Source organism: Bombina bombina, chromosome 12 (assembly GCF_027579735.1).
Source record: "Bombina bombina isolate aBomBom1 chromosome 12, aBomBom1.pri, whole genome shotgun sequence".
In the NCBI taxonomy this organism is placed as follows: domain Eukaryota; kingdom Metazoa; phylum Chordata; class Amphibia; order Anura; family Bombinatoridae; genus Bombina; species Bombina bombina.
Window position 1 is genome coordinate 133,769,983 of NC_069510.1, and position 26,977 is coordinate 133,796,959.

Sequence of the window (26,977 nt, forward strand, 5' to 3'; positions counted from 1 at the left end):
CAGGGGCGTATTATGGCCTAGGCAAACAAGGCCTGTGCCTAGTGCGGCAGATTTGGGGGGGGGCAGCTTTATTCCCTCCTAAACGGCACTGGCCGGCTGCTACAGGATTTTTGTGGGGTAGTTTTTTTATTTATTTTAAAAAAACTGATTGAGCAGCGCATTGTGTAATCAGCGGCAAGCGTACCGCTGCCAGTTCAGTTTATTTTCAGTGCGGGCTACCCTATCCCCTGTCTCTAAACGCTGCATGCAGTACACTGAGCGCTAGAACGTGTGGGCTTTTAGAGAGCTGGGGCGAGTGTCAGCATGGGGGCAGTGGGCATGTTTATCAGTCGGCAGAGATGAAGAGAGGGATAGATTACAGAGGAAGCAGTGGTGGCAATACTTAGTAAGTTTGGCCACCCGATGTACTTTCACTAACAGTGGCAGCTGGGGTAGCACTAAAAGTGCAAGGAAAACAACTTTGAGGGTTGGGGCAGCGTATATTTTGAGTGCCTAGGGCAGCACAAAACCTAGATACGCCACTGAGCTAAACACTATATAGTGGCTAATGAAGCCTTGTATAAGAGAGGGCCCACACAACAAAGAATGTGATTTATAGACATGCTTAACGGCACACTGTCATATAAAACATATTACAAGTTATACCTACTACAGTTTAATAAATGTATGGGAAATTGTTCCTTTATGTTTGTTTGTTTTATTAAAAGTAGTTTCTCCTGTTAAGTGTAGTCAGTCCACGGGTCATCCATTACTTATGGGATTATATCTCCTCCCTAACAGGAAGTGCAAGAGGATCACCCAAGCAGAGCTGCTAAATAGCTCCTCCCCTCTACGTCATACCCAGTCATTCTCTTGCACCTAACTAATAGATAGGACGTGTGAGAGGACTGTGGTTGTTAAACTTAGTTTTTATTTCTTCAATCAAAAGTTTGTTATTTTAAACGGCACCGGAGTGTGTTGTTTCTTCTCAGGCAGCATTAGAAGAAGAATCTACCTGAGTTTGTCTATGATCTTAGCGGTCGTAACTAAGATCCACTTGCTGTTCTCGGCCATTCTGAGGAGTGAGGTAACTTCAGAACAGGGGATAGCAGGCAGGGCTCACCTGCAAGGAGGTATGTTGCAGAATATTATTTTCTAAGGAATGGAATTGACTGAGAAAATACTGCTAATACCGATGTAATGTAAGTGCAGCCTTAAATGCAGTAGTAGCGACTGGTATCAGGCTGATATGTATGTATACTCTGAGGTATTTCTGGGGAATGGAATTTCACTAAGAAAATACTGTCTATATTTAAGTAATATTTGAGCCTACACTGCAGTGAAAGCGACTAGCAGCAGGCTTATTAATAACATTTCATAATTTCATTTTTAAAACGTTTACTGGCATGTTAATCGTTTTTTTCTGAGGTACTTGGTGATAAAAATTTATGGGCATGATTTTTACCACATGGCTGTCGTTTGTTTCTGAATAAAATCCGTTTACTGAGCTTCCCCACTGTTGTAATATGAGTGGGAGGGGCCTATTTTAGCGCTTTATTGCGCAGTAAAAATTTAGTCACAGTCTTCCTATTTCTTCCTCCATGATCCAGGACGTCTCTACAGAGCTCAGGGGTCTCCAAAACTAGTTTTGAGGGAGGTAATCACTCACAGCAGACCTGTGATAGTGTGTTTTGACTGTGATAAAAACATTAATATTAAATTGTTATCCGTTTTTGGGTATTAAGGGGTTAATCATCCATTTGCTGGTGGGTGCAATCCTTTGCTAACTTAATACATTTACTGTGAAAATTTGATTGCTATAACTAATTTGGTTCATTGTTATTTCAACTGTGACAGCTTTTTGTGCTTCTTAAAGGCACAGTAGCGTTTTTTATATTGCTTGTAAATTTATTTGAAAAGTATTTTCCAAGCTTGCTAGTCTCATTGCTAGTCTGTTTAAACATGTCTGACACAGATGAATCTCTTTGTTCACTATGTTTAAAGGCCAATGTGGAGCCCAATAGAAATTTGTGTACTAATTGCATTGATGCTACTTTAAATAAAAGCCAATCTGTACATGTAAAGAAATTATCACCAGACAACGAGGGGGAAGTTATGCCGACTAACTCTCCTCACGTGTCAGTACCTTTGCCTCCCGCTCAGGAGGTGCGTGATATTGTGGCGCCAAGTACATCAGGACGGCCCATACAAATCACTTTGCAAGACATGGCTAATGTTATGACTGAAGTACTATCTAAATTGCCAGAATTTAGGGGTAAACGCGATCACTCTGGGGTAAGAACAGAGTGCGCTGATAATAATAGAGCCATGTCTGATACTGCGTCACAATTTGCAGAACATGAGGACGGAGAGCTTCATTCTGTGGGTGACGGATCTGATCCAAGTAAACTGGACTCAGACATTTCAAATTTAAAATTTAAGCTTGAGAACCTCCGTGTATTACTAGGGGAGGTATTAGCGGCTCTGAATGATTGTAACACGGTTGCAATTCCAGAGAAAATATGTAGGCTGGATAAATATTTTGCGGTACCGGCGTGTACTGACGTTTTTCCTATACCTAAAAGGCTTACAGAAATTGTTAACAAGGAGTGGGATAGACCCGGTGTGCCTTTTTCTCCCCCTCCTATATTTAGAAAAATGTTTCCAATAGACGCCACCACACGGGACTTATGGCAGACGGTCCCTAAGGTGGAGGGAGCAGTTTCTACTCTGGCTAAGCGCACCACTATCCCGGTGGAGGATAGCTGTGCTTTTTCAGATCCAATGGATAAAAAGTTAGAGGGTTACCTTAAGAAAATGTTTGTTCAGCAAGGTTTTATATTACAACCCCTTGCATGCATTGCGCCTGTCACGGCTGCGGCGGCATTCTGGTTTGAGTCTCTGGAAGAGACCCTTAGCACAGCTCCATTGGATGAGATTATAGACAAGCTTAAAGTCCTTAAGCTAGCTAATTCATTTATTTATGATGCCGTAGTACACTTAACTAAACTTACGGCTAAGAACTCCGGATTCGCCATTCAAGCGCGTAGAGCGCTGTGGCTTAAATCCTGGTCAGCCGATGTGACTTCTAAATCTAAATTGCTTAACATTCCTTTCAAAGGGCAGACATTATTCGGGCCCGGTTTGAAAGAAATTTTCGCTGACATTACTGGAGGTAAGGGCCATGCCCTGCCTCAAGACAGGGCCAAACCAAGGGCTAAACAGTCTAATTTTCGTGCCTTTCGTAACTTCAAGGCAGGAGCAGCATCAACTTCCTCTGCTCCAAGACAGGAAGGAACTGTTGCTCGCTACAGACAGGGCTGGAAACCTAACCAGTCCTGGAACAAGGGCAAGCAGGCCAGAAAACCTGCTGCTGCCCCTAAGACAGCATGAAGTGAGGGCCCCCGATCCGGAAACGGATCTAGTGGGGGGCAGACTTTCTCTCTTCGCCCAGGCTTGGGCAAGAGATGTCCAGGATCCCTGGGCGTTAGAGATCATATCTCAGGGATATCTTCTGGACTTCAAAGCTTCTCCTCCAAAACGGAGATTTCATCTTTCAAGGTTGTCAGCAAACCAGATAAAGAAAGAGGCGTTTCTACGCTGTGTACAAGACCTTTTACTAATGGGAGTGATCCACCCAGTTCCGCGGTCGGAACACGGACAAGGGTTTTACTCAAATCTGTTTGTGGTTCCCAAAAAAGAGGGAACCTTCAGACCAATCTTGGACTTAAAGATCCTAAACAAATTCCTAAGAGTTCCATCGTTCAAAATGGAAACTATTCGGACCATCTTACCTATGATCCAAGAGGGTCAGTACATGACCACAGTGGATTTAAAGGATGCCTACCTTCACATACCAATTCACAAGGATCATTACCGGTATCTAAGGTTTGCCTTCCTAAACAGACATTACCAGTTTGTAGCTCTTCCCTTCGGGTTAGCTACAGCTCCAAGAATCTTTACAAAGGTTCTGGGCTCTCTTCTGGCGGTACTAAGACCGCGAGGAATAGCGGTAGCTCCGTACCTAGACGACATTCTGATACAAGCGTAAAGTTTCCAAACTGCCAAGTCTCATACAGAGTTAGTTCTGGCATTTCTAAGGTTGCATGGGTGGAAGGTGAACGTAGAAAAGAGTTCTCTATTGCCACTCACAAGAGTTCCCTTCTTAGGGACTCTTATAGATTCTGTAGAAATGAAAATTTACCTGACAGAGGACAGGTTATCAAAACTTCTAAATGCTTGCCGTGTCCTTCAGTCCATTCAACACCCGTCAGTGGCTCAATGCATGGAGGTAATCGGCTTGATGGTAGCGGCAATGGACATAGTACCTTTTGCACGCCTGCATCTCAGACCGCTGCAATTCTGCATGCTAAGTCAGTGGAATGGGGATTACTCAGATTTGTCCCCTATGCTAAATCTGGATCAAGAGACCAGAGATTCTCTTCTATGGTGGCTTTCTCGGCCACATCTGTCCAGGGGGATGCCCTTCAGCAGGCCAGATTGGACGATTGTAACAACAGACGCCAGCCTGCTAGGTTGGGGCGCTGTCTGGAATTCCCTGAAGGCCCAGGGATCATGGACTCTGGAATTAAGAGCAGTTTTCAATGCTCTTCTGGCTTGGCCTCAGTTAGCAACTCTGAGGTTTATCAGGTTTCAGTCGGACAACATCACGACTGTGGCTTACATCAACCATCAGGGAGGGACAAGGAGTTCCCTAGCGATGATGGAAGTCTCAAAGATAATTCGCTGGGCAGAGTCTCACTCTTGCCACCTGTCAGCGATCCACATCCCAGGCGTGGAGAACTGGGAGGCGGATTTTCTAAGTCGCCAGACTTTTCATCCGGGGGAGTGGGAACTTCATCCGGAGGTGTTTGCCCAACTGCTTCATCATTGGGGCAAACCAGATCTGGATCTCATGGCGTCTCGCGAGAACGCCAAGCTTCCTTGTTACGGATCCAGGTCCAGGGACCCGGGAGCGGTACTGATAGATGCTCTGACAGCACCTTGGGTTTTCAACATGGCTTATGTGTTTCCACCCTTCCCGATGCTTCCTCGATTGATTGCCAGGATCAAACAGGAGAGAGCATCGATGATTCTAATAGCGCCTGCGTGGCCACGCAGGACCTGGTATGCAGATCTAGTGGACATGTCGTCCTGTCCACCATGGTCTCTGCCTCTGAGACAGGACCTTCTGATTCAGGGTCCTTTCAAACATCCAAATCTAATTTCTCTGAGGCTGACTGCTTGGAGATTGAACGCTTGATTCTATCAAAGCGAGGATTCTCGGAGTCAGTGATTGATACCTTAATACAGGCTAGGAAACCTGTTACCAGGAAAATTTACCATAAAATATGGCGTAAATACTTATATTGGTGCGAATCCAAGAGTTACTCATGGAGTAAGGTTAGGATTCCGAGGATATTGTCTTTTCTACAAGAAGGTTTAGAAAAGGGCTTATCTGCTAGTTCGTTAAAGGGACAGATCTCAGCTCTGTCTATCCTTTTACACAAACGTCTGTCAGAAGTTCCAGACGTTCAGGCTTTTTGTCAGGCTTTGGCTAGGATTAAGCCTGTGTTTAAGACTGTTGCTCCGCCGTGGAGCTTAAACTTAGTTCTTAACGTTTTGCAAGGTGTTCCGTTTGAACCCCTTCATTCCATTGATATCAAGCTGTTATCTTGGAAAGTTCTGTTTTTAATGGCCATTTCCTCGGCTTGAAGAGTCTCTGAGTTATCGGCCTTACATTGTGATTCTCCTTATCTGATTTTTCATTCAGACAAGGTAGTTCTGCGTACTAAACCTGGGTTCTTACCTAAGGTAGTCACTAACAAGAATATCAATCAAGAGATTGTTGTTCCATCATTGTGCCCTAACCCTTCTTCAAAGAAGGAACGACTTCTGCACAATCTGGACGTCGTCCGTGCCCTGAAATTTTATTTGCAGGCAACCAAGGATTTTCGTCAAACTTCTTCCCTGTTTGTCGTTTATTCTGGACAGAGGAGAGGTCAAAAAGCTTCGGCTACCTCTCTCTCTTTTTGGCTTCGTAGCATAATACGTTTAGCGTATGAGACTGCTGGACAGCAGCCTCCTGAAAGGATTACAGCTCATTCTACTAGAGCTGTGGCTTCCACTTGGGCCTTTAAGAATGAGGCCTCTGTTGAACAGATTTGCAAGGCTGCAACTTGGTCTTCACTTCACACTTTTTCAAAATTTTACAAATTTGACACTTTTGCTTCTTCGGAGGCTGTTTTTGGGAGAAAGGTTCTACAGGCAGTGGTTCCTTCCGTGTAAAGATCCTGCCTGTCCCTCCCGTCATCCGTGTACTTTTAGCTTTGGTATTGGTATCCCATAAGTAATGGATGACCCGTGGACTGACTACACTTAACAGGAGAAAACATAATTTATGCTTACCTGATAAATTTATTTCTCCTGTAGTGTAGTCAGTCCACGGCCCGCCCTGTTTTTACGGCAGGTCTAAATTTTAAATTAAACTCCAGTCACCACTGCACCCTATAGTTTCTCCTTTCTCGTTGGTTCTCGGTCGAATGACTGGGTATGACGTAGAGGGGAGGAGCTATATAGCAGCTCTGCTTGGGTGATCCTCTTGCACTTCCTGTTAGGGAGGAGATATAATCCCATAAGTAATGGATGACCCGTGGACTGACTACACTACAGGAGAAAGGAATTTATCAGGTAAGCATAAATTATGTTTTTTGTTGTTCAATAAAGCCATATCCTGTTGTTCTTAAGGACATGTCTGAGACTACAGGTAAAGCACAAAGTCCCTTTAAAGAATGACCTGTTATAACAAGGATTATGTTTGATGCCATGCTTAAAATATGACTACTTATCTGTAACAAAGCCCATAAGGACTTCACAGTGGCTGTTTCAGGGCTCTGATACTTTGGAGTTAACCTTTGGCAAGCGATCGCTGCAATGCATGCTGGTATTAGACTCAGGGGGCTATCGCTGTATATCTCAGGAGAGAGGCAGTCTAGTGACCAGTTACATACCCCATGGTGGACACTCAGTCACAGTGATCATGTCTTTAATTTTCACTGGTTGATCCTGCCTTGTTGTTTTTCTTATAAAATTAGGAACTACTATTTGAAGAGCTGAAAGTGCCCCAGATATATTATACATTTTATAAACCATTGTTTTAAAAATGTAAATATTTCAGCAACATCCTTGGTCCCTAGGTCCTGTAATTGGACCTAGAGTACACATCTACAGTTGCTGAAAAATAGGAACAGCAGGTTGAAAATATAAACATTGAACAAAAGATCCAGTAGACAACCAGCCCTCTTAAAGGGACAGTAAAGTCATAATTAGACATTCAAGATTTATCCAGAACATACCATTTTAAACAACTTAACAATTGACTTCTATTATTTAATGTGCTTCCTTCTCTTGTTATCCTTTGCTGAAAGGTTTATCTAGGAAAGCTCAGGAGCAGACAAGGACCTAGGTTCTAGCTGCTGATCGGTGGCTGCATATATATATACTGATTGTCATTGGCTCACCAATGTGTTCAGTTAGAAACCAGTAGTGCTTTGCTGCTCCTTCAACAAATGATACCAAGAGAATGAAGCAAATTAGATAATAGAAGTAAGCTGGAAAGCTGATTAAAATTGAATGTTCTACCTAAATCATGTAAGAAACATTCTTGGGTTTCATATCATTTTAATTACTTTATCAGTGGTTGATGGGACTAACTCTCACTGCTGTATTGGTGACTATGTGACAAACATCTAATGTAAATTAAAATTGTATTCATTTTGTTTTGCCAGTATTTATAAAGGACAGGCAGAATGTACAGACATTTCTAATAAATGTTAGTTGTAATTTATCTTAAACTTGTAGAATACATTATGTTTCATTAGGTTAGTAAGTAATATAGTTTGTTTGTTTCATTGTTCTGTACAATATCATTGTGCTTATAGATTCCTAATGATCTTGGGAATATTTTCGCTGAGAAGATTGGCAGAGCGCGGCATTCTCTGGAGGAAGCTAACCGCCTTACCAAGCTTTTGTGGAGAGTGTCCTTACCTATAAAAACGCTTCATGCAAACAGCATAAATCAGGTACTTCCCCATGAAATAGACCCAGTTCTTCTTGCTAATGTAAATGCACATAGCTGCTTGCGTTATGCTAGAAATGAAATAAGCCTTATGTGGAACTTTCATTTAACATGTTTCATTTATTGGTCATGAATAAGTGTGTTGTACTAGGCCATGTCTTGTCATTATATAATGTAATCTACCAATGCTCTAGGTGTTTGTACTGATTAACCTGCTCCCTGCACTTCAGGTTTCTTAGATATTCTCCCTTGTACCCTACACATTGTATTACAGTAACAGGAATATGCACCAATATGTCATAACAATACTTTGTAAAGAAAAGGCCGATTTCGCTTCTTTTTTTTATTTTTTTGTTTGGTGCTTGATTATTACATAGAAAGGACAAAACAAAGATAGACGACAGTATCTTCATATTATTGTACATTATCAGTAAATAAATCATCTTGTTCCTATAAAAGATGAACTGACAGTATCATTACGTTATTGTACATTATCAGTAAATAGATCATCTTGTTCCTATATAGGATGAACTGACAGTATCATTACATTATTGTACATTATCAGTAAATAGATCATCTTGTTCCTATATAGGATGAACTGACAGTATCATTACGTTATTGTACATTATCAGTAAATAGATCATCTTGTTCCTATATAGGATGAACTGACAGTTTCATTACGTTATTGTACATTATCAGTAAATAAATCATCTTGTTCCTATAAAAGATGAACTGACAGTATCATTACATTATTGTACATTATCAGTAAATAGATCATCTTGTTCCTATATAGGATAAACTGACAGTATCATTACATTATTGTACATTATCAGTAAATAGATCATCTTGTTCCTATATAGGATGAACTGACAGTATCATTACATTATTGTACATTATTAGTAAATAGATCATATTGTTCCTATATAGGATGAACTGACAGTATCATTACATTATTGTACATTATCAGTAAATAGATCATCTTGTTCCTATATAGGATAAACTGACAGTATCATTACGTTATTGTACATTATCAGTAAATAGATCATCTTGTTCCTATATAGGATAAACTGACAGTATCATTACATTATTGTACATTATCAGTAAATAGATCATCTTGTTCCTATTTAGGATAGACTGACAGTATCATTACATTATTGTACATTATTAGTAAATAGATCATATTGTTCCTATATAGGATGAACTGACAGTATCATTACATTATTGTACATTATCAGTAAATAGATCATCTTGTTCCTATATAGGATAAACTGACAGTATCATTACGTTATTGTACATTATCAGTAAATAGATCATCTTGTTCCTATATAGGATGAACTGACAGTATCATTACATTATTGTACATTATTAGTAAATAGATCATATTGTTCCTATATAGGATGAACTGACAGTGTCATTACGTTATTGTACATTATCAGTAAATAGATCATCTTGTTCCTATATAGGATGAACTGACAGTATCATTACGTTATTGTACATTATCAGTAAATAGATCATCTTGTTCCTATATAGGATATACTGACAGTATCATTACGTTATTGTACATTAGCAGTAAATAAATCATCTTGTTCCTATATAGGATGAACTGACAGTATCATTACATTATTGTACATTATTAGTAAATAGATCATATTGTTCCTATATAGGATGAACTGACAGTATCATTACATTATTGTACATTATTAGTAAATAGATCATATTGTTCCTATATAGGATGAACTGACAGTATCATTACATTATTGTACATTAGCAGTAAATAGATCATCTTGTTCCTATATAGGATAAACTGACAGTATCATTACGTTATTGTACATTATCAGTAAATAGATCATCTTGTTCCTATATAGGATATACTGACAGTATCATTACGTTATTGTACATTATCAGTAAATAGATCATCTTGTTCCTATATAGGATGAACTGACAGTATCATTACGTTATTGTACATTATCAGTAAATAGATCATCTTGTTCCTATATAGGATGAACTGACAGTGTCATTACGTTATTGTACATTATCAGTAAATAGATCATCGTGTTCCTATATAGGATGAACTGACAGTATCATTACATTATTGTACATTATCAGTAAATAGATCATCTTGTTCCTATATAGGATAAACTGACAGTATCATTACATTATTGTACATTATCAGTAAATAAATCATCTTGTTCCTATATAGGATGAACTGACAGTATCATTACATTGTTGTACATTATCAGTAAATAAATCATCTTGTTCCTATAAAAGATGAACTGACAGTATCATTACATTATTGTACATTAGCAGTAAATAGATCATCTTGTTCCTATATAGGATGAACTGACAGTATCATTACGTTATTGTACATTATCAGTAAATAGATCATCGTGTTCCTATATAGGATGAACTGACAGTATCATTACATTATTGTACATTATCAGTAAATAGATCATCTTGTTCCTATATAGGATAAACTGACAGTATCATTACATTATTGTACATTATCAGTAAATAAATCATCTTGTTCCTATATAGGATGAACTGACAGTATCATTACATTGTTGTACATTATCAGTAAATAAATCATCTTGTTCCTATAAAAGATGAACTGACAGTATCATTACATTATTGTACATTAGCAGTAAATAGATCATCTTGTTCCTATATAGGATGAACTGACAGTATCATTACATTATTGTACATTAGCAGTAAATAGATCATCTTGTTCCTATATAGGATAAACTGACAGTATCATTACATTATTGTACATTATTAGTAAATAGATCATCTTGTTCCTATAAAAGATGAACTGACAGTATCATTACGTTATTGTACATTATCAGTAAATAGATCATCTTGTTCCTATATAGGATGAACTGACAGTATCATTACGTTATTGTACATTATCAGTAAATAGATCATCTTGTTCCTATATAGGATCAACTGACAGTATCATTACATTATTGTACATTATCAGTAAATAGATCATCTTGTTCCTATATAGGATCAACTGACAGTGTCATTACATTATTGTACATTATCAGTAAATAGATCATCTTGTTCCTATATAGGATGAACTGACAGTATCATTACATTATTGTACATTATCAGTAAATAGATCATCTTGTTCCTATATAGGATGAACTGACAGTATCATTACGTTATTGTACATTATCAGTAAATAGATCATCTTGTTCCTATATAGGATGAACTGACAGTATCATTACGTTATTGTACATTATCAGTAAATAGATCATCGTGTTCCTATATAGGATTAACTGACAGTATCATTACGTTATTGTACATTATCAGTAAATAGATCATCTTGTTCCTATATAGGATGAACTGACAGTATCATTACGTTATTGTACATTATCAGTAAATAGATCATCTTGTTCCTATATAGGATGAACTGACAGTATCATTACATTATTGTACATTATCAGTAAATAGATCATCTTGTTCCTATATAGGATAAACTGACAGTATCATTACATTATTGTACATTATCAGTAAATAGATCATCTTGTTCCTATATAGGATAAACTGACAGTATCATTATGTTATTGTACATTATCAGTAAATAGATCAACTTGTTCCTATATAGGATGAACTGACAGTATCATTACGTTATTGTACATTATCAGTAAATAAATCATCTTGTTCCTATATAGGATGAACTGACAGTATCATTACGTTATTGTACATTATCAGTAAATAGATCATCTTGTTCCTATATAGGATGAACTGACAGTATCATTACGTTATTGTACATTATCAGTAAATAAATCATCTTGTTCCTATATAGGATAAACTGACAGTATCATTACATTATTGTACATTAGCAGTAAATAGATCATCTTGTTCCTATATAGGATGAACTGACAGTATCATTACATTATTGTACATTAGCAGTAAATAGATCATCTTGTTCCTATATAGGATGAACTGACAGTATCATTACATTATTGTACATTAGCAGTAAATAGATCATCTTGTTCCTATATAGGATATACTGACAGTATCATTACATTATTGTACATTATCAGTAAATAAATCATCTTGTTCCTATATAGGATAAACTGACAGTATCTTTATGTTATTGTACATTATCAGTAAATAAATCATCTTGTTCCTATATAGGATATACTGACAGTGTCATTACATTATTGTACATTATCAGTAAATAGATCATCTTGTTCCTATATAGGATGAACTGACAGTGTCATTACATTATTGTACATTATCAGTAAATAGATCATCTTGTTCCTATATAGGATGAACTGACAGTATCATTACGTTATTGTACATTAGCAGTAAATAGATCATCTTGTTCCTATATAGGATGAACTGACAGTGTCATTACGTTATTGTACATTATCAGTAAATAAATCATCTTGTTCCTATATAGGATGAACTGACAGTATCATTACGTTATTGTACATTATCAGTAAATAAATCATCTTGTTCCTATATAGGATGAACTGACAGTGTCATTACGTTATTGTACATTATCAGTAAATAGATCATCTTGTTCCTATATAGGATCAACTGACAGTATCATTACGTTATTGTACATTATCAGTAAATAGATCATCTTGTTCCTATATAGGATCAACTGACAGTATCATTACGTTATTGTACATTATCAGTAAATAAATCATCTTGTTCCTATATAGGATGAACTGACAGTATCATTACGTTATTGTACATTATCAGTAAATAGATCATCTTGTTCCTATATAGGATAAACTGACAGTATCATTACGTTATTGTACATTATCAGTAAATAGATCATTTTGTTCCTATATAGGGTGAACTGACAGTATCATTACGTTATTGTACATTATCAGTAAATAGATCATCTTGTTCCTATATAGGATGAACTGACAGTGTCATTACATTATTGTACATTATCAGTAAATAGATCATCTTGTTCCTATATAGGATGAACTGACAGTATCATTACGTTATTGTACATTATCAGTAAATAAATCATCTTGTTCCTATATAGGATGAACTGACAGTATCATTACATTATTGTACATTAGCAGTAAATAGATCATCTTGTTCCTATATAGGATAAACTGACAGTATCATTACGTTATTGTACATTATCAGTAAATAGATCATCTTGTTCCTATATAGGATGAACTGACAGTATCATTACGTTATTGTACATTATCAGTAAATAGATCATCTTGTTCCTATATAGGATGAACTGACAGTATCATTACATTATTGTACATTATCAGTAAATAGATCATCTTGTTCCTATATAGGATGAACTGACAGTATCATTACGTTATTGTACATTATCAGTAAATAGATCATCTTGTTCCTATATAGGATGAACTGACAGTGTCATTACATTATTGTACATTATTAGTAAATAGATCATATTGTTCCTATATAGGATGAACTGACAGTATCATTACATTATTGTACATTATCAGTAAATAGATCATCTTGTTCCTATATAGGATGAACTGACAGTATCATTACATTATTGTACATTAGCAGTAAATAGATCATCTTGTTCCTATATAGGATGAACTGACAGTATCATTACATTATTGTACATTATCAGTAAATAGATCATCTTGTTCCTATATAGGATGAACTGACAGTGTCATTACATTATTGTACATTATCAGTAAATAGATCATCTTGTTCCTATATAGGATGAACTGACAGTATCATTACGTTATTGTACATTATCAGTAAATAGATCATCTTGTTCCTATATAGGATGAACTGACAGTATCATTACATTATTGTACATTATCAGTAAATAGATCATCTTGTTCCTATATAGGATTAACTGACAGTATCATTACGTTATTGTACATTATCAGTAAATAGATCATCTTGTTCCTATATAGGATAAACTGACAGTATCATTACATTATTGTACATTATCAGTAAATAGATCATCTTGTTCCTATATAGGATGAACTGACAGTATCATTACATTATTGTACATTATCAGTAAATAGATCATCTTGTTCCTATATAGGATTAACTGACAGTATCATTACGTTATTGAACATTATTAGTAAATAGATCATCTTGTTCCTATATAGGATAAACTGACAGTATCATTACATTATTGTACATTATCAGTAAATAGATCATCTTGTTCCTATATAGGATTAACTGACAGTATCATTACGTTATTGTACATTATTAGTAAATAGATCATCTTGTTCCTATATAGGATAAACTGACAGTATCATTACATTATTGTACATTATTAGTAAATAGATCATATTGTTCCTATATAGGATGAACTGACAGTATCATTACGTTATTGTACATTATTAGTAAATAGATCATCGTGTTCCTATATAGGATGAACTGACAGTATCATTACATTATTGTACATTATCAGTAAATAGATCATCTTGTTCCTATATAGGATGAACTGACAGTATCATTACATTATTGTACATTATCAGTAAATAGATCATCTTGTTCCTATATAGGATGAACTGACAGTATCATTACGTTATTGTACATTATCAGTAAATAGATCATCGTGTTCCTATATAGGATGAACTGACAGTATCATTACGTTATTGTACATTATCAGTAAATAGATCATCTTGTTCCTATATAGGATGAACTGACAGTATCATTACGTTATTGTACATTATCAGTAAATAGATCATCGTGTTCCTATATAGGATAAACTGACAGTATCATTACGTTATTGTACATTATCAGTAAATAGATCATCTTGTTCCTATATAGGATGAACTGACTGTATCATTACATTATTGTACATTATCAGTAAATAGATCATCTTGTTCCTATATAGGATGAACTGACAGTATCATTACATTATTGTACATTATCAGTAAATAGATCATCTTGTTCCTATATAGGATGAACTGACAGTATCATTACATTATTGTACATTATCAGTAAATAGATCATCTTGTTCCTATATAGGATGAACTGACAGTATCATTACGTTATTGTACATTATCAGTAAATAGATCATCTTGTTCCTATATAGGATGAACTGACAGTATCATTACGTTATTGTACATTATCAGTAAATAGATCATCTTGTTCCTATATAGGATGAACTGACAGTGTCATTACATTATTGTACATTATCAGTAAATACATCATCTTGTTCCTATATAGGATGAACTGACAGTATCATTACGTTATTGTACATTATCAGTAAATAGATCATCTTGTTCCTATATAGGATGAACTGACAGTGTCATTACGTTATTGTACATTATCAGTAAATAAATCATCTTGTTCCTATATAGGATGAACTGACAGTATCATTACGTTATTGTACATTATCAGTAAATAGATCATATTGTTCCTATATAGGATGAACTGACAGTGTCATTACGTTATTGTACATTATCAGTAAATAGATCATCTTGTTCCTATATAGGATAAACTGACAGTGTCATTACGTTATTGTACATTATCAGTAAATAGATCATCTTGTTCCTATATAGGATGAACTGACAGTGTCATTACGTTATTGTACATTATCAGTAAATAGATCATCTTGTTCCTATATAGGATGAACTGACAGTATCATTACGTTATTGTACATTATCAGTAAATAAATCATCTTGTTCCTATGTAGGATGAACTGACAGTATCATTACGTTATTGTACATTATCAGTAAATAGATCATCTTGTTCCTATATAGGATGGACTGACAGTATCATTACGTTATTGTACATTATCAGTAAATAGATCATCTTGTTCCTATATAGGATGAACTGACAGTGTCATTACATTATTGTACATTATCAGTAAATAGATCATCTTGTTCCTATATAGGATGAACTGACAGTATCATTACGTTATTGTACATTATCAGTAAATAGATCATCTTGTTCCTATTTAGGATAAACTGACAGTATCATTACATTATTGTACATTAGCAGTAAATAGATCATCTTGTTCCTATATAGGATGAACTGACAGTATCATTACATAATTGTACATTATCAGTAAATAGATCATCTTGTTCCTATATAGGATGAACTGACAGTATCATTACGTTATTGTACATTATCAGTAAATAGATCATCGTGTTCCTATATAGGATGAACTGACAGTATCATTACATTATTGTACATTATCAGTAAATAGATCATCTTGTTCCTATATAGGATGAACTGACAGTATCATTACGTTATTGTACATTATCAGTAAATAGATCATCGTGTTCCTATATAGGATGAACTGACAGTATCATTACATTATTGTACATTATCAGTAAATAAATCATCTTGTTCCTATATAGGATGAACTGACAGTATATTCATATTATTGTACATTATCAGTAAATAAATCATCTTGTTCCTATATAGGATAAGCTGACAGTATCATTACGTTATTGTACATTATCAGTAAATAGATCATCTTGTTCCTATATAGGATAAACTGACAGTGTCATTACATTATTGTACATTATCAGTAAATAGATCATCTTGTTCCTATATAGGATGAACTGACAGTATCATTACGTTATTGTACATTATCAGTAAATAGATCATCTTGTTCCTATATAGGATGAACTGACAGTGTCATTACGTTATTGTACATTATCAGTAAATAGATCATCGTGTTCCTATATAGGATGAACTGACAGTATCATTACGTTATTGTACATTATCAGTAAATAGATCATCTTGTTCCTATATAGGATGAACTGACAGTATCATTACGTTATTGTACATTATCAGTAAATAGATCATCGTGTTCCTATATAGGATGAACTGACAGTATCATTACGTTATTGTACATTATCAGTAAATAGATTATCTTGTTCCTATATAGGATGAACTGACAGTATCATTACGTTATTGTACATTATTAGTAAATAGATCATCTTGTTCCTATATAGGATGAACTGACAGTGTCATTACATTATTGTACATTATCAGTAAATAGATCATCTTGTTCCTATATAGGATGAACTGACAGTATCATTACGTTATTGTACATTATCAGTAAATAGATCAACTTGTTCCTATATAGGATGAACTGACAGTATCATTACATTATTGTACATTATCAGTAAATAAATCATCTTGTTCCTATATAGGATGAACTGACAGTATCATTACGTTATTGTACATTATCAGTAAATAGATCAACTTGTTCCTATATAGGATGAACTGACAGTATCATTACATTATTGTACATTATCAGTAAATAGATCAACTTGTTCCTATATAGGATGAACTGACAGTATCATTACATTATTGTACATTATCAGTAAATAGATCATCTTGTTCCTATATAGGATGAACTGACAGTATCATTACGTTATTGTACATTATCAGTAAATAGATCATCTTGTTCCTATATAGGATGAACCGACAGTATCATTATGTTATTGTACATTATCAGTAAATAAATCATCTTGTTCCTATATAGGATGAACTGACAGTATCATTACGTTATTGTACATTATCAGTAAATAGATCATCTTGTTCCTATATAGGATGAACTGACAGTATCATTACATTATTGTACATTATCAGTAAATAGATCATCTTGTTCCTATATAGGATGAACTGACAGTATCATTACATTATTGTACATTATCAGTAAATAGATCATCTTGTTCCTATATAGGATGAACTGACAGTATCATTACATTATTGTACATTATCAGTAAATAGATCATCTTGTTCCTATATAGGATGAACTGACAGTATCATTACATTATTGTACATTATCAGTAAATAGATCATCTTGTTCCTATATAGGATGAACTGACAGTATCATTACGTTATTGTACATTATCAGTAAATAGATCATCTTGTTCCTATATAGGATGAACTGACAGTATCATTACGTTATTGTACATTATCAGTAAATAGATCATCTTGTTCCTATATAGGATGAACTGACAGTGTCATTACATTATTGTACATTATCAGTAAATAGATCATCTTGTTCCTATATAGGATGAACTGACAGTATCTTTACATTATTGTACATTATCAGTAAATAGATCATCTTGTTCCTATATAGGATAAACTGACAGTATCATTACGTTATTGTACATTATCAGTAAATAGATCATCTTGTTCCTATATAGGATGAACTGACAGTATCTTTACATTATTGTACATTATCAGTAAATAGATCATCTTGTTCCTATATAGGATAAACTGACAGTATCATTACGTTATTGTACATTATCAGTAAATAAATCATCTTGTTCCTATAAAAGATGAACTGACAGTATCATTACATTATTGTACATTATCAGTAAATAGATCATCTTGTTCCTATATATGATGAACTGACAGTATCATTATATTATTGTACATTATCAGTAAATAGATCATCTTGTTCCTATATAGGATGAACTGACAGTATCATTACATTATTGTACATTATTAGTAAATAGATCATATTGTTCCTATATAGGATAAACTGACAGTATCATTACGTTATTGTACATTATCAGTAAATAGATCATCTTGTTCCTATATAGGATGAACTGACAGTATCATTACATTATTGTACATTATCAGTAAATAGATCATCTTGTTCCTATATAGGATAAACTGACAGTATCATTACATTATTGTACATTATCAGTAAATAGATCATCTTGTTCCTATATAGGATGAACTGACAGTGTCTTTACATTATTGTACATTATCAGTAAATAGATCATCTTGTTCCTATATAGGATAAGCTGACAGTATCATTACATTATTGTACATTATCAGTAAATAGATCATCTTGTTCCTATATAGGATGAACTGACAGTATCATTACGTTATTGTACATTATCAGTAAATAGATCATCTTGTTCCTATATAGGATAAACTGACAGTATCATTACATTATTGTACATTATCAGTAAATAGATCATCGTGTTCCTATATAGGATTAACTGACAGTGTCATTACATTATTGTACATTATCAGTAAATAGATCATCTTGTTCCTATATAGGATAAACTGACAGTATCATTACGTTATTGTACATTATCAGTAAATAGATCATCTTGTTCCTATATAGGATGAACTGACAGTATCATTACATTATTGTACATTATCAGTAAATAGATCATCTTGTTCCTATATAGGATGAACTGACAGTATCATTACGTTATTGTACATTATCAGTAAATAGATCATCTTGTTCCTATATAGGATGAACTGACAGTATCATTACATTATTGTACATTATCAGTAAATAAATCATCTTGTTCCTATATAGGATGAACTGACAGTATCATTACGTTATTGTACATTATTAGTAAATAGATCATCTTGTTCCTATATAGGATGAACTGACAGTATCATTACATTATTGTACATTATCAGTAAATAGATCATCTTGTTCCTATATAGGATGAACTGACAGTATCATTACGTTATTGTACATTATCAGTAAATAGATCATATTGTTCCTATATAGGATGAACTGACAGTATCATTACATTATTGTACATTATCAGTAAATAAATCATCTTGTTCCTATATAGGATGAACTGACAGTATCATTACGTTATTGTACATTATTAGTAAATAGATCATCTTGTTCCTATATAGGATGAACTGACAGTATCATTACATTATTGTACATTATCAGTAAATAGATCATCTTGTTCCTATATAGGATGAACTGACAGTATCATTACGTTATTGTACATTATCAGTAAATAGATCATATTGTTCCTATATAGGATGAACTGACAGTATCATTACGTTATTGTACATTATCAGTAAATAGATCATATTGTTCCTATATAGGATGAAGTGACAGTATCATTACGTTATTGTACATTATCAGTAAATAGATCATCTTGTTCCTATATAGGATGAACTGACAGTATCTTTACGTTATTGTACATTATCAGTAAATAGATAATCTTGTTCCTATATAGGATAAACTGACAGTATCATTACATTATTGTACATTATCAGTAAATAGATCATCTTGTTCCTATATAGGATAAACTGACAGTATCATTACATTATTGTACATTATCAGTAAATAAATCATCTTTTCTCCAACATAGGTGTGTCCGGTCCACGGCGTCATCCTTACTTGTGGGATATTCTCTTCCCCAACAGGAAATGGCAAAGAGCCCAGCAAAGCTGGTCACATGATCCCTCCTAGGCTCCGCCTACCCCAGTCATTCTCTTTGCCGTTGTACAGGCAACATCTCCACGGAGATGGCTTAGAGTTTTTTAGTGTTTAACTGTAGTTTTTATTATTCAATCAAGAGTTTGTTATTTTAAAATAGTGGTGGTATGTACTATTTACTCAGAAACAGAAAAGAGATGAAGATTTCTGTTTGTATGAGGAAAATGATTTTAGCAACCGTTACTAAAATCCATGGCTGTTCCACACAGGACTGTTGAGAGGAATTAACTTCAGTTGGGGGAACAGTGAGCAGTCTCTTGCTGCTTGAGGTATGACACATTCTAACAAGACGATGTAATGCTGGAAGCTGTCATTTTCCCTATGGGATCCGGTAAGCCATGTTTATTAAGATTGTAAATAAGGGCTTCACAAGGGCTTATTAAGACTGTAGACTTTTTCTGGGCTAAATCGATTCATTATTAACACATATTTAGCCTTGAGGAATCATTTAATCTGGGTATTTTGATAAGTTTATATCGGCAGGCACTTTTTTAGACACCTTTCTCTTTAGGGGCTTTCACAAATCATAGGCAGAGCCTCATTTTCGCGCCGGTGTTGCGCACTTGTTTTTGAGAGGCATGACATGCAGTCGCATGTGTGAGGAGCTCTGATACATAGAAAAGACTTTCTGAAGGCGTCATTTGGTATCGTATTCCCCTTTGGGCTTGGTTGGGTCTCAGCAAAGCAGACACCAGGGACTGTAAAGGGGTTAAAGTTAAAAACGGCTCCGGTTCCGTTATTTTAAGGGTTAAAGCTTCCAAATTTGGGGTGCAATACTTTTAAGGCTTTAAGACACTGTGGTGAAATTTTGGTGAATTTTGAGCAATTCCTTCATATTTTTTCGCAATTGCAGTAATAAAGTGTGTTCAGTTTAAAATTTAAAGTGACAGTAACGGTTTTATTTTAAAACGTTTTTTGTACTTTGTTATCAAGTTTATGCCTGTTTAACATGTCTGAACTACCAGATAGACTGTGTTCTGAATGTGGGGAAGCCAGAGTTCCTTCTCATTTAAATAAATGTGATTTATGTGACAATGACAATGATGCCCAAGATGATTCCTCAAGTGAGGGGAGTAAGCATGGTACTGCATCATTCCCTCCTTCGTCTACACGAGTCTTGCCCACTCAGGAGGCCCCTAGTACATCTAGCGCGCCAATACTCCTTACTATGCAACAATTAACGGCTGTAATGGATAATTCTGTCAAAAACATTTTAGCCAAAATGCACACTTATCAGCGTAAGCGCGACTGCTCTGTTTTAGATACTAAAGAGCATGACGACGCTGATAATAATGGTTCTGAAGGGCCCCTAAACCAGTCTGATGGGGCCAGGGAGGTTTTGTCTGAGGGAGAAATTACTGATTCAGGGAACATTTCTCAACAAGCTGAACCTGATGTGATTACGTTTAAATTTAAGTTGGAACATCTCCGCATTCTGCTTAAGGAGGTATTATCCACTCTGGATGATTGTGACAAGTTGGTCATCCCAGAGAAACTATGTAAAATGGACAAGTTCCTAGAGGTCCCGGGGCTCCCAGAAGCTTTTCCTATACCCAAGCGGGTGGCGGACATTGTAAATAAAGAATGGGAAAGGCCCGGTATTCCTTTCGTCCCTCCCCCCATATTTACAAAATTGTTTCCTATGGTCGACCCCAGAAAGGACTTATGGCAGACAGTCCCCAAGGTCGAGGGAGCGGTTTCCACTTTAAACAAACGCACCACTATACCCATAGAAGATAGTTGTGCTTTCAAAGATCCTATGGATAAAAAATTAGAAGGTTTACTTAAAAAGATGTTTGTTCAGCAGGGTTACCTTCTACAACCAATTTCATGCATTGTCCCTGTCACTACAGCCGCGTGTTTCTGGTTCGATGAGCTGGTAAAGGCGGTCGATAGCGATTCTCCTCCTTATGAGGAGATTATGGACAGAATCAATGCTCTCAAATTGGCTAATTCTTTCACCCTAGACGCCACTTTGCAATTGGCTAGGTTAGCGGCTAAGAATTCTGGGTTTGCTATTGTGGCGCGCAGAGCGCTTTGGTTGAAATCTTGGTCAGCTGATGCGTCTTCCAAGAACAAGCTACTTAACATTCCTTTCAAGGGGAAAACGCTGTTTGGCCCTGACTTGAAAGAGATTATCTCTGATATCACTGGGGGTAAGGGCCATGCCCTTCCTCAGGATCGGCCTTTCAAGGCCAAAAATAAACCTAATTTTCGTCCCTTTCGTAGAAACGGACCAGCCCAAAGTGCTACGTCCTCTAAGCAAGAGGGTAATACTTCTCAAGCCAAGCCAGCTTGGAGACCAATGCAAGGCTGGGACAAGGGAAAGCAGGCCAAGAAACCTGCCACTGCTACCAAGACAGCATGAAATGTTGGCCCCCGATCCGGGACCGGATCTGGTGGGGGGCAGACTCTCTCTCTTCGCTCGGGCTTGGGCAAGAGATGTTCTGGATCCTTGGGCGCTAGAAATAGTCTCCCAAGGTTATCTTCTGGAATTCAAGGGGCTTCCCCCAAGGGGGAGGTTCCACAGGTCTCAGTTGTCTTCAGACCACATAAAAAGACAGGCATTCTTACGTTGTGTAGAAGACCTGTTAAAAATGGGAGTGATTCATCCTGTTCCATTAGGAGAACAAGGGATGGGGTTCTACTCCAATCTGTTCATAGTTCCCAAAAAAGAGGGAACGTTCAGACCAATCTTAGATCTCAAGATCTTAAACAAGTTTCTCAAGGTTCCATCGTTCAAAATGGAAACCATTCGAACAATTCTTCCTTCCATCCAGGAAGGTCAATTCATGACCACGGTGGATTTAAAGGATGCGTATCTACATATTCCTATCCACAAGGAACATCATCGGTTCCTAAGGTTCGCATTCCTGGACAAGCATTACCAGTTCGTGGCGCTTCCTTTCGGATTAGCCACTGCTCCAAGGATTTTCACAAAGGTACTAGGGTCCCTTCTAGCTGTGCTAAGACCAAGGGGCATTGCTGTAGTACCTTACTTGGACGACATTCTGATTCAAGCGTCGTCCCTTCCTCAAGCAAAGGCTCACACGGACATTGTCCTGGCCTTTCTCAGATCTCACGGATGGAAAGTGAACGTGGAAAAGAGTTCTCTATCTCCGTCAACAAGGGTTCCCTTCTTGGGGACAATAATAGACTCCTTAGAAATGAGGATTTTTCTGACAGAGGCCAGAAAAACAAAACTTCTAGACTCTTGTCGGATACTTCATTCCGTTCCTCTTCCTTCCATAGCGCAGTGCATGGAAGTGATAGGTTTGATGGTAGCGGCAATGGACATAGTTCCTTTTGCGCGCATTCATCTAAGACCATTACAACTGTGCATGCTCAGTCAGTGGAATGGGGACTATACAAACTTGTCTCCGAGGATACAAGTAAATCAGAGGACCAGAGACTCACTCCGTTGGTGGCTGTCCCTGGACAACCTGTCACAAGGGATGACCTTCCGCAGACCAGAGTGGGTCATTGTCACGACCGACGCCAGTCTGATGGGCTGGGGCGCGGTCTGGGGATCCCTGAAAGCTCAGGGTCTTTGGTCTCGGGAAGAATCTCTTCTACCGATAAATATTCTGGAACTGAGAGCGATATTCAATGCTCTCAAGGCTTGGCCTCAGCTAGCGAGGGCCAAGTTCATACGGTTTCAATCAGACAACATGACAACTGTTGCGTACATCAACCATCAGGGGGGAACAAGGAGTTCCCTGGCGATGGAAGAAGTGACCAAAATCATTCTATGGGCGGAGTCTCACTCCTGCCACCTGTCTGCTATCCACATCCCAGGAGTGGAAAATTGGGAAGCGGATTTTCTGAGTCGTCAGACATTGCATCCGGGGGAGTGGGAACTCCATCCGGAAATCTTTGCCCAAGTCACTCAACTGTGGGGCATTCCAGACATGGATCTGATGGCCTCTCGTCAGAACTTCAAAGTTCCTTGCTACGGGTCCAGATCCAGGGATCCCAAGGCGGCTCTAGTGGATGCACTAGTAGCACCTTGGACCTTCAAACTAGCTTATGTATTCCCGCCGTTTCCTCTCATCCCCAGGCTGGTAGCCAGGATCAATCAGGAAAGGGCGTCAGTGATCTTGATAGCTCCTGCGTGGCCACGCAGGACTTGGTATGCAGATCTGGTGAATATGTCATCGGCTCCACCATGGAAGCTACCTTTGAGACGAGACCTTCTTGTTCAAGGTCCGTTCGAACATCCGAATCTGGTCTCACTCCAGCTGACTGCTTGGAGATTGAACGCTTGATCTTATCGAAGCGAGGGTTCTCAGATTCTGTTATCGATACTCTTGTTCAGGCCAGAAAGCCTGTAACTAGAAAGATTTACCACAAAATTTGGAAAAAATATATCTGTTGGTGTGAATCTAAAGGATTCCCTTGGGACAAGGTTAAGATTCCTAAGATTCTATCCTTCCTTCAAGAAGGATTGGAAAAAGGATTATCTGCAAGTTCCCTGAAGGGACAGATTTCTGCCTTGTCTGTGTTACTTCACAAAAAGCTGGCAGCTGTGCCAGATGTTCAAGCCTTTGTTCAGGCTCTGGTTAGAATCAAGCCTGTTTACAAACCTTTGACTCCTCCTTGGAGTCTCAACTTCGTTCTTTCAGTTCTTCAGGGGGTTCCGTTTGAACCCTTACATTCCGTTGATATTAAGTTATTATCTTGGAAAGTTTTGTTTTTGGTTGCAATTTCTTCTGCTAGAAGAGTTTCAGAATTATCTGCTCTGCAGTGTTCTCCTCCTTATCTGGTGTTCCATGCAGATAAGGTGGTTTTACGTACTAAACCTGGTTTTCTTCCAAAAGTTGTTTCTAACAAAAACATTAACCAGGAGATTATCGTACCTTCTCTGTGTCCGAAACCAGTTTCGAAGAAGGAACGTTTGTTGCACAATTTGGATGTTGTTCGCGCTCTAAAATTCTATTTAGATGCTACAAAGGATTTTAGACAAACATCTTCCTTGTTTGTTGTTTATTCCGGTAAAAGGAGAGGTCAAAAAGCAACTTCTACCTCTCTCTCTTTTTGGATTAAAAGCATCATCAGATTGGCTTACGAGACTGCCGGACGGCAGCCTCCCGAAAGAATCACAGCTCATTCCACTAGGGCTGTGGCTTCCACATGGGCCTTCAAGAACGAGGCTTCTGTTGATCAGATATGTAAGGCAGCGACTTGGTCTTCACTGCACACTTTTACCAAATTTTACAAATTTGATACTTTTGCTTCTTCTGAGGCTATTTTTGGGAGAAAGGTTTTGCAAGCCGTGGTGCCTTCCATCTAGGTGACCTGATTTGCTCCCTCCCATCATCCGTGTCCTAAAGCTTTGGTATTGGTTCCCACAAGTAAGGATGACGCCGTGGACCGGACACACCTATGTTGGAGAAAACAGAATTTATGTTTACCTGATAAATTACTTTCTCCAACGGTGTGTCCGGTCCACGGCCCGCCCTGGTTTTTTAATCAGGTCTGATAATTTATTTTCTTTAACTACAGTCACCACGGTTTCATATGGTTTCTCCTATGCAAATATTCCTCCTTAACGTCGGTCGAATGACTGGGGTAGGCGGAGCCTAGGAGGGATCATGTGACCAGCTTTGCTGGGCTCTTTGCCATTTCCTGTTGGGGAAGAGAATATCCCACAAGTAAGGATGACGCCGTGGACCGGACACACCGTTGGAGAAAGTAATTTATCAGGTAAACATAAATTCTGTTGTTCCTATATAGGATAAACTGACAGTATCATTACATTATTGTACATTATCAGTAAATAGATCATCTTGTTCCTATATAGGATGAACTGACAGTGTCATTACGTTATTGTACATTATCAGTAAATAGATCATCTTGTTCCTATATAGGATTAACTGACAGTATCATTACGTTATTGTACATTAGCAGTAAATAGATCATCTTGTTCCTATATAGGATTAACTGACAGTATCATTACATTATTGTACATTAGCAGTAAATCTTGTTCCTATATAGGATATACTGACAGTATCATTACATTATTGTACATTATCAGTAAATAAATCATCTTGTTCCTATATAGGATGAACTGACAGTGTCATTACGTTATTGTACATTATCAGTAAATAGATCATCTTGTTCCTATATAGGATGAACTGACAGTATCATTACGTTATTGTACATTATCAGTAAATAGATCATCTTGTTCCTATATAGGATGAACTGACAGTATCATTACGTTATTGTACATTATCAGTAAATAAATCATCTTGTTCCTATATAGGATGAACTGACTGTCTTTACATTATTGTACATTATCAGTAAATAGATCAACTTGTTCCTATATAAGATAAACTGACAGTATCATTACATTATTGTACATTATCAGTAAATAGATCATCTTGTTCCTATATAGGATGAACTGACAGTATCATTACATTATTGTACATTATCAGTAAATAGATCAACTTGTTCCTATATAGGATGAAAAACTGAAAATGGAAATTATTCGACTTCGGAAGAAATAATTGAACAAGAGAAGAAATTCTCTGGAAAGAGATTCGAAGCAATGTAAGTATCATGTTAGTACGTTATACTAGGCCCCCTGCCACGGGGTGGGACATACCTCTAGCACACGGTACATAGATAAGTATGAGGTGAGCCTCTTCACAGATCATTTATTTATTCAGCTGCGTATCTGTGTGTGTGTAGAACTAGATTCTGTAGTATCTCTACTACCCTAATCTTCTCTAGGCTAATGA

At 36.7% G+C, this 26,977-nt stretch overlaps 1 protein-coding gene across 2 annotated transcripts in view; it reads left to right on the forward strand.

The window, feature by feature from the left end:
- The window catches only part of CDK5RAP2 (CDK5 regulatory subunit associated protein 2), a 538,634-nt gene extending 511,864 nt beyond the window's left edge, over positions 1-26,770 (forward strand). For both annotated transcript variants that reach the window (XM_053695716.1, XM_053695717.1), the window contains 2 exons: positions 7,920-8,060; positions 26,699-26,770. In XM_053695716.1, the coding sequence (XP_053551691.1) occupies positions 7,920-8,060; positions 26,699-26,743 (186 nt within the window). In that variant the 3' untranslated portion in view covers positions 26,744-26,770. The remainder of the gene's footprint in view (positions 1-7,919; positions 8,061-26,698) is intronic.
- The last annotated feature ends 207 nt before the right edge of the window (positions 26,771-26,977 follow it).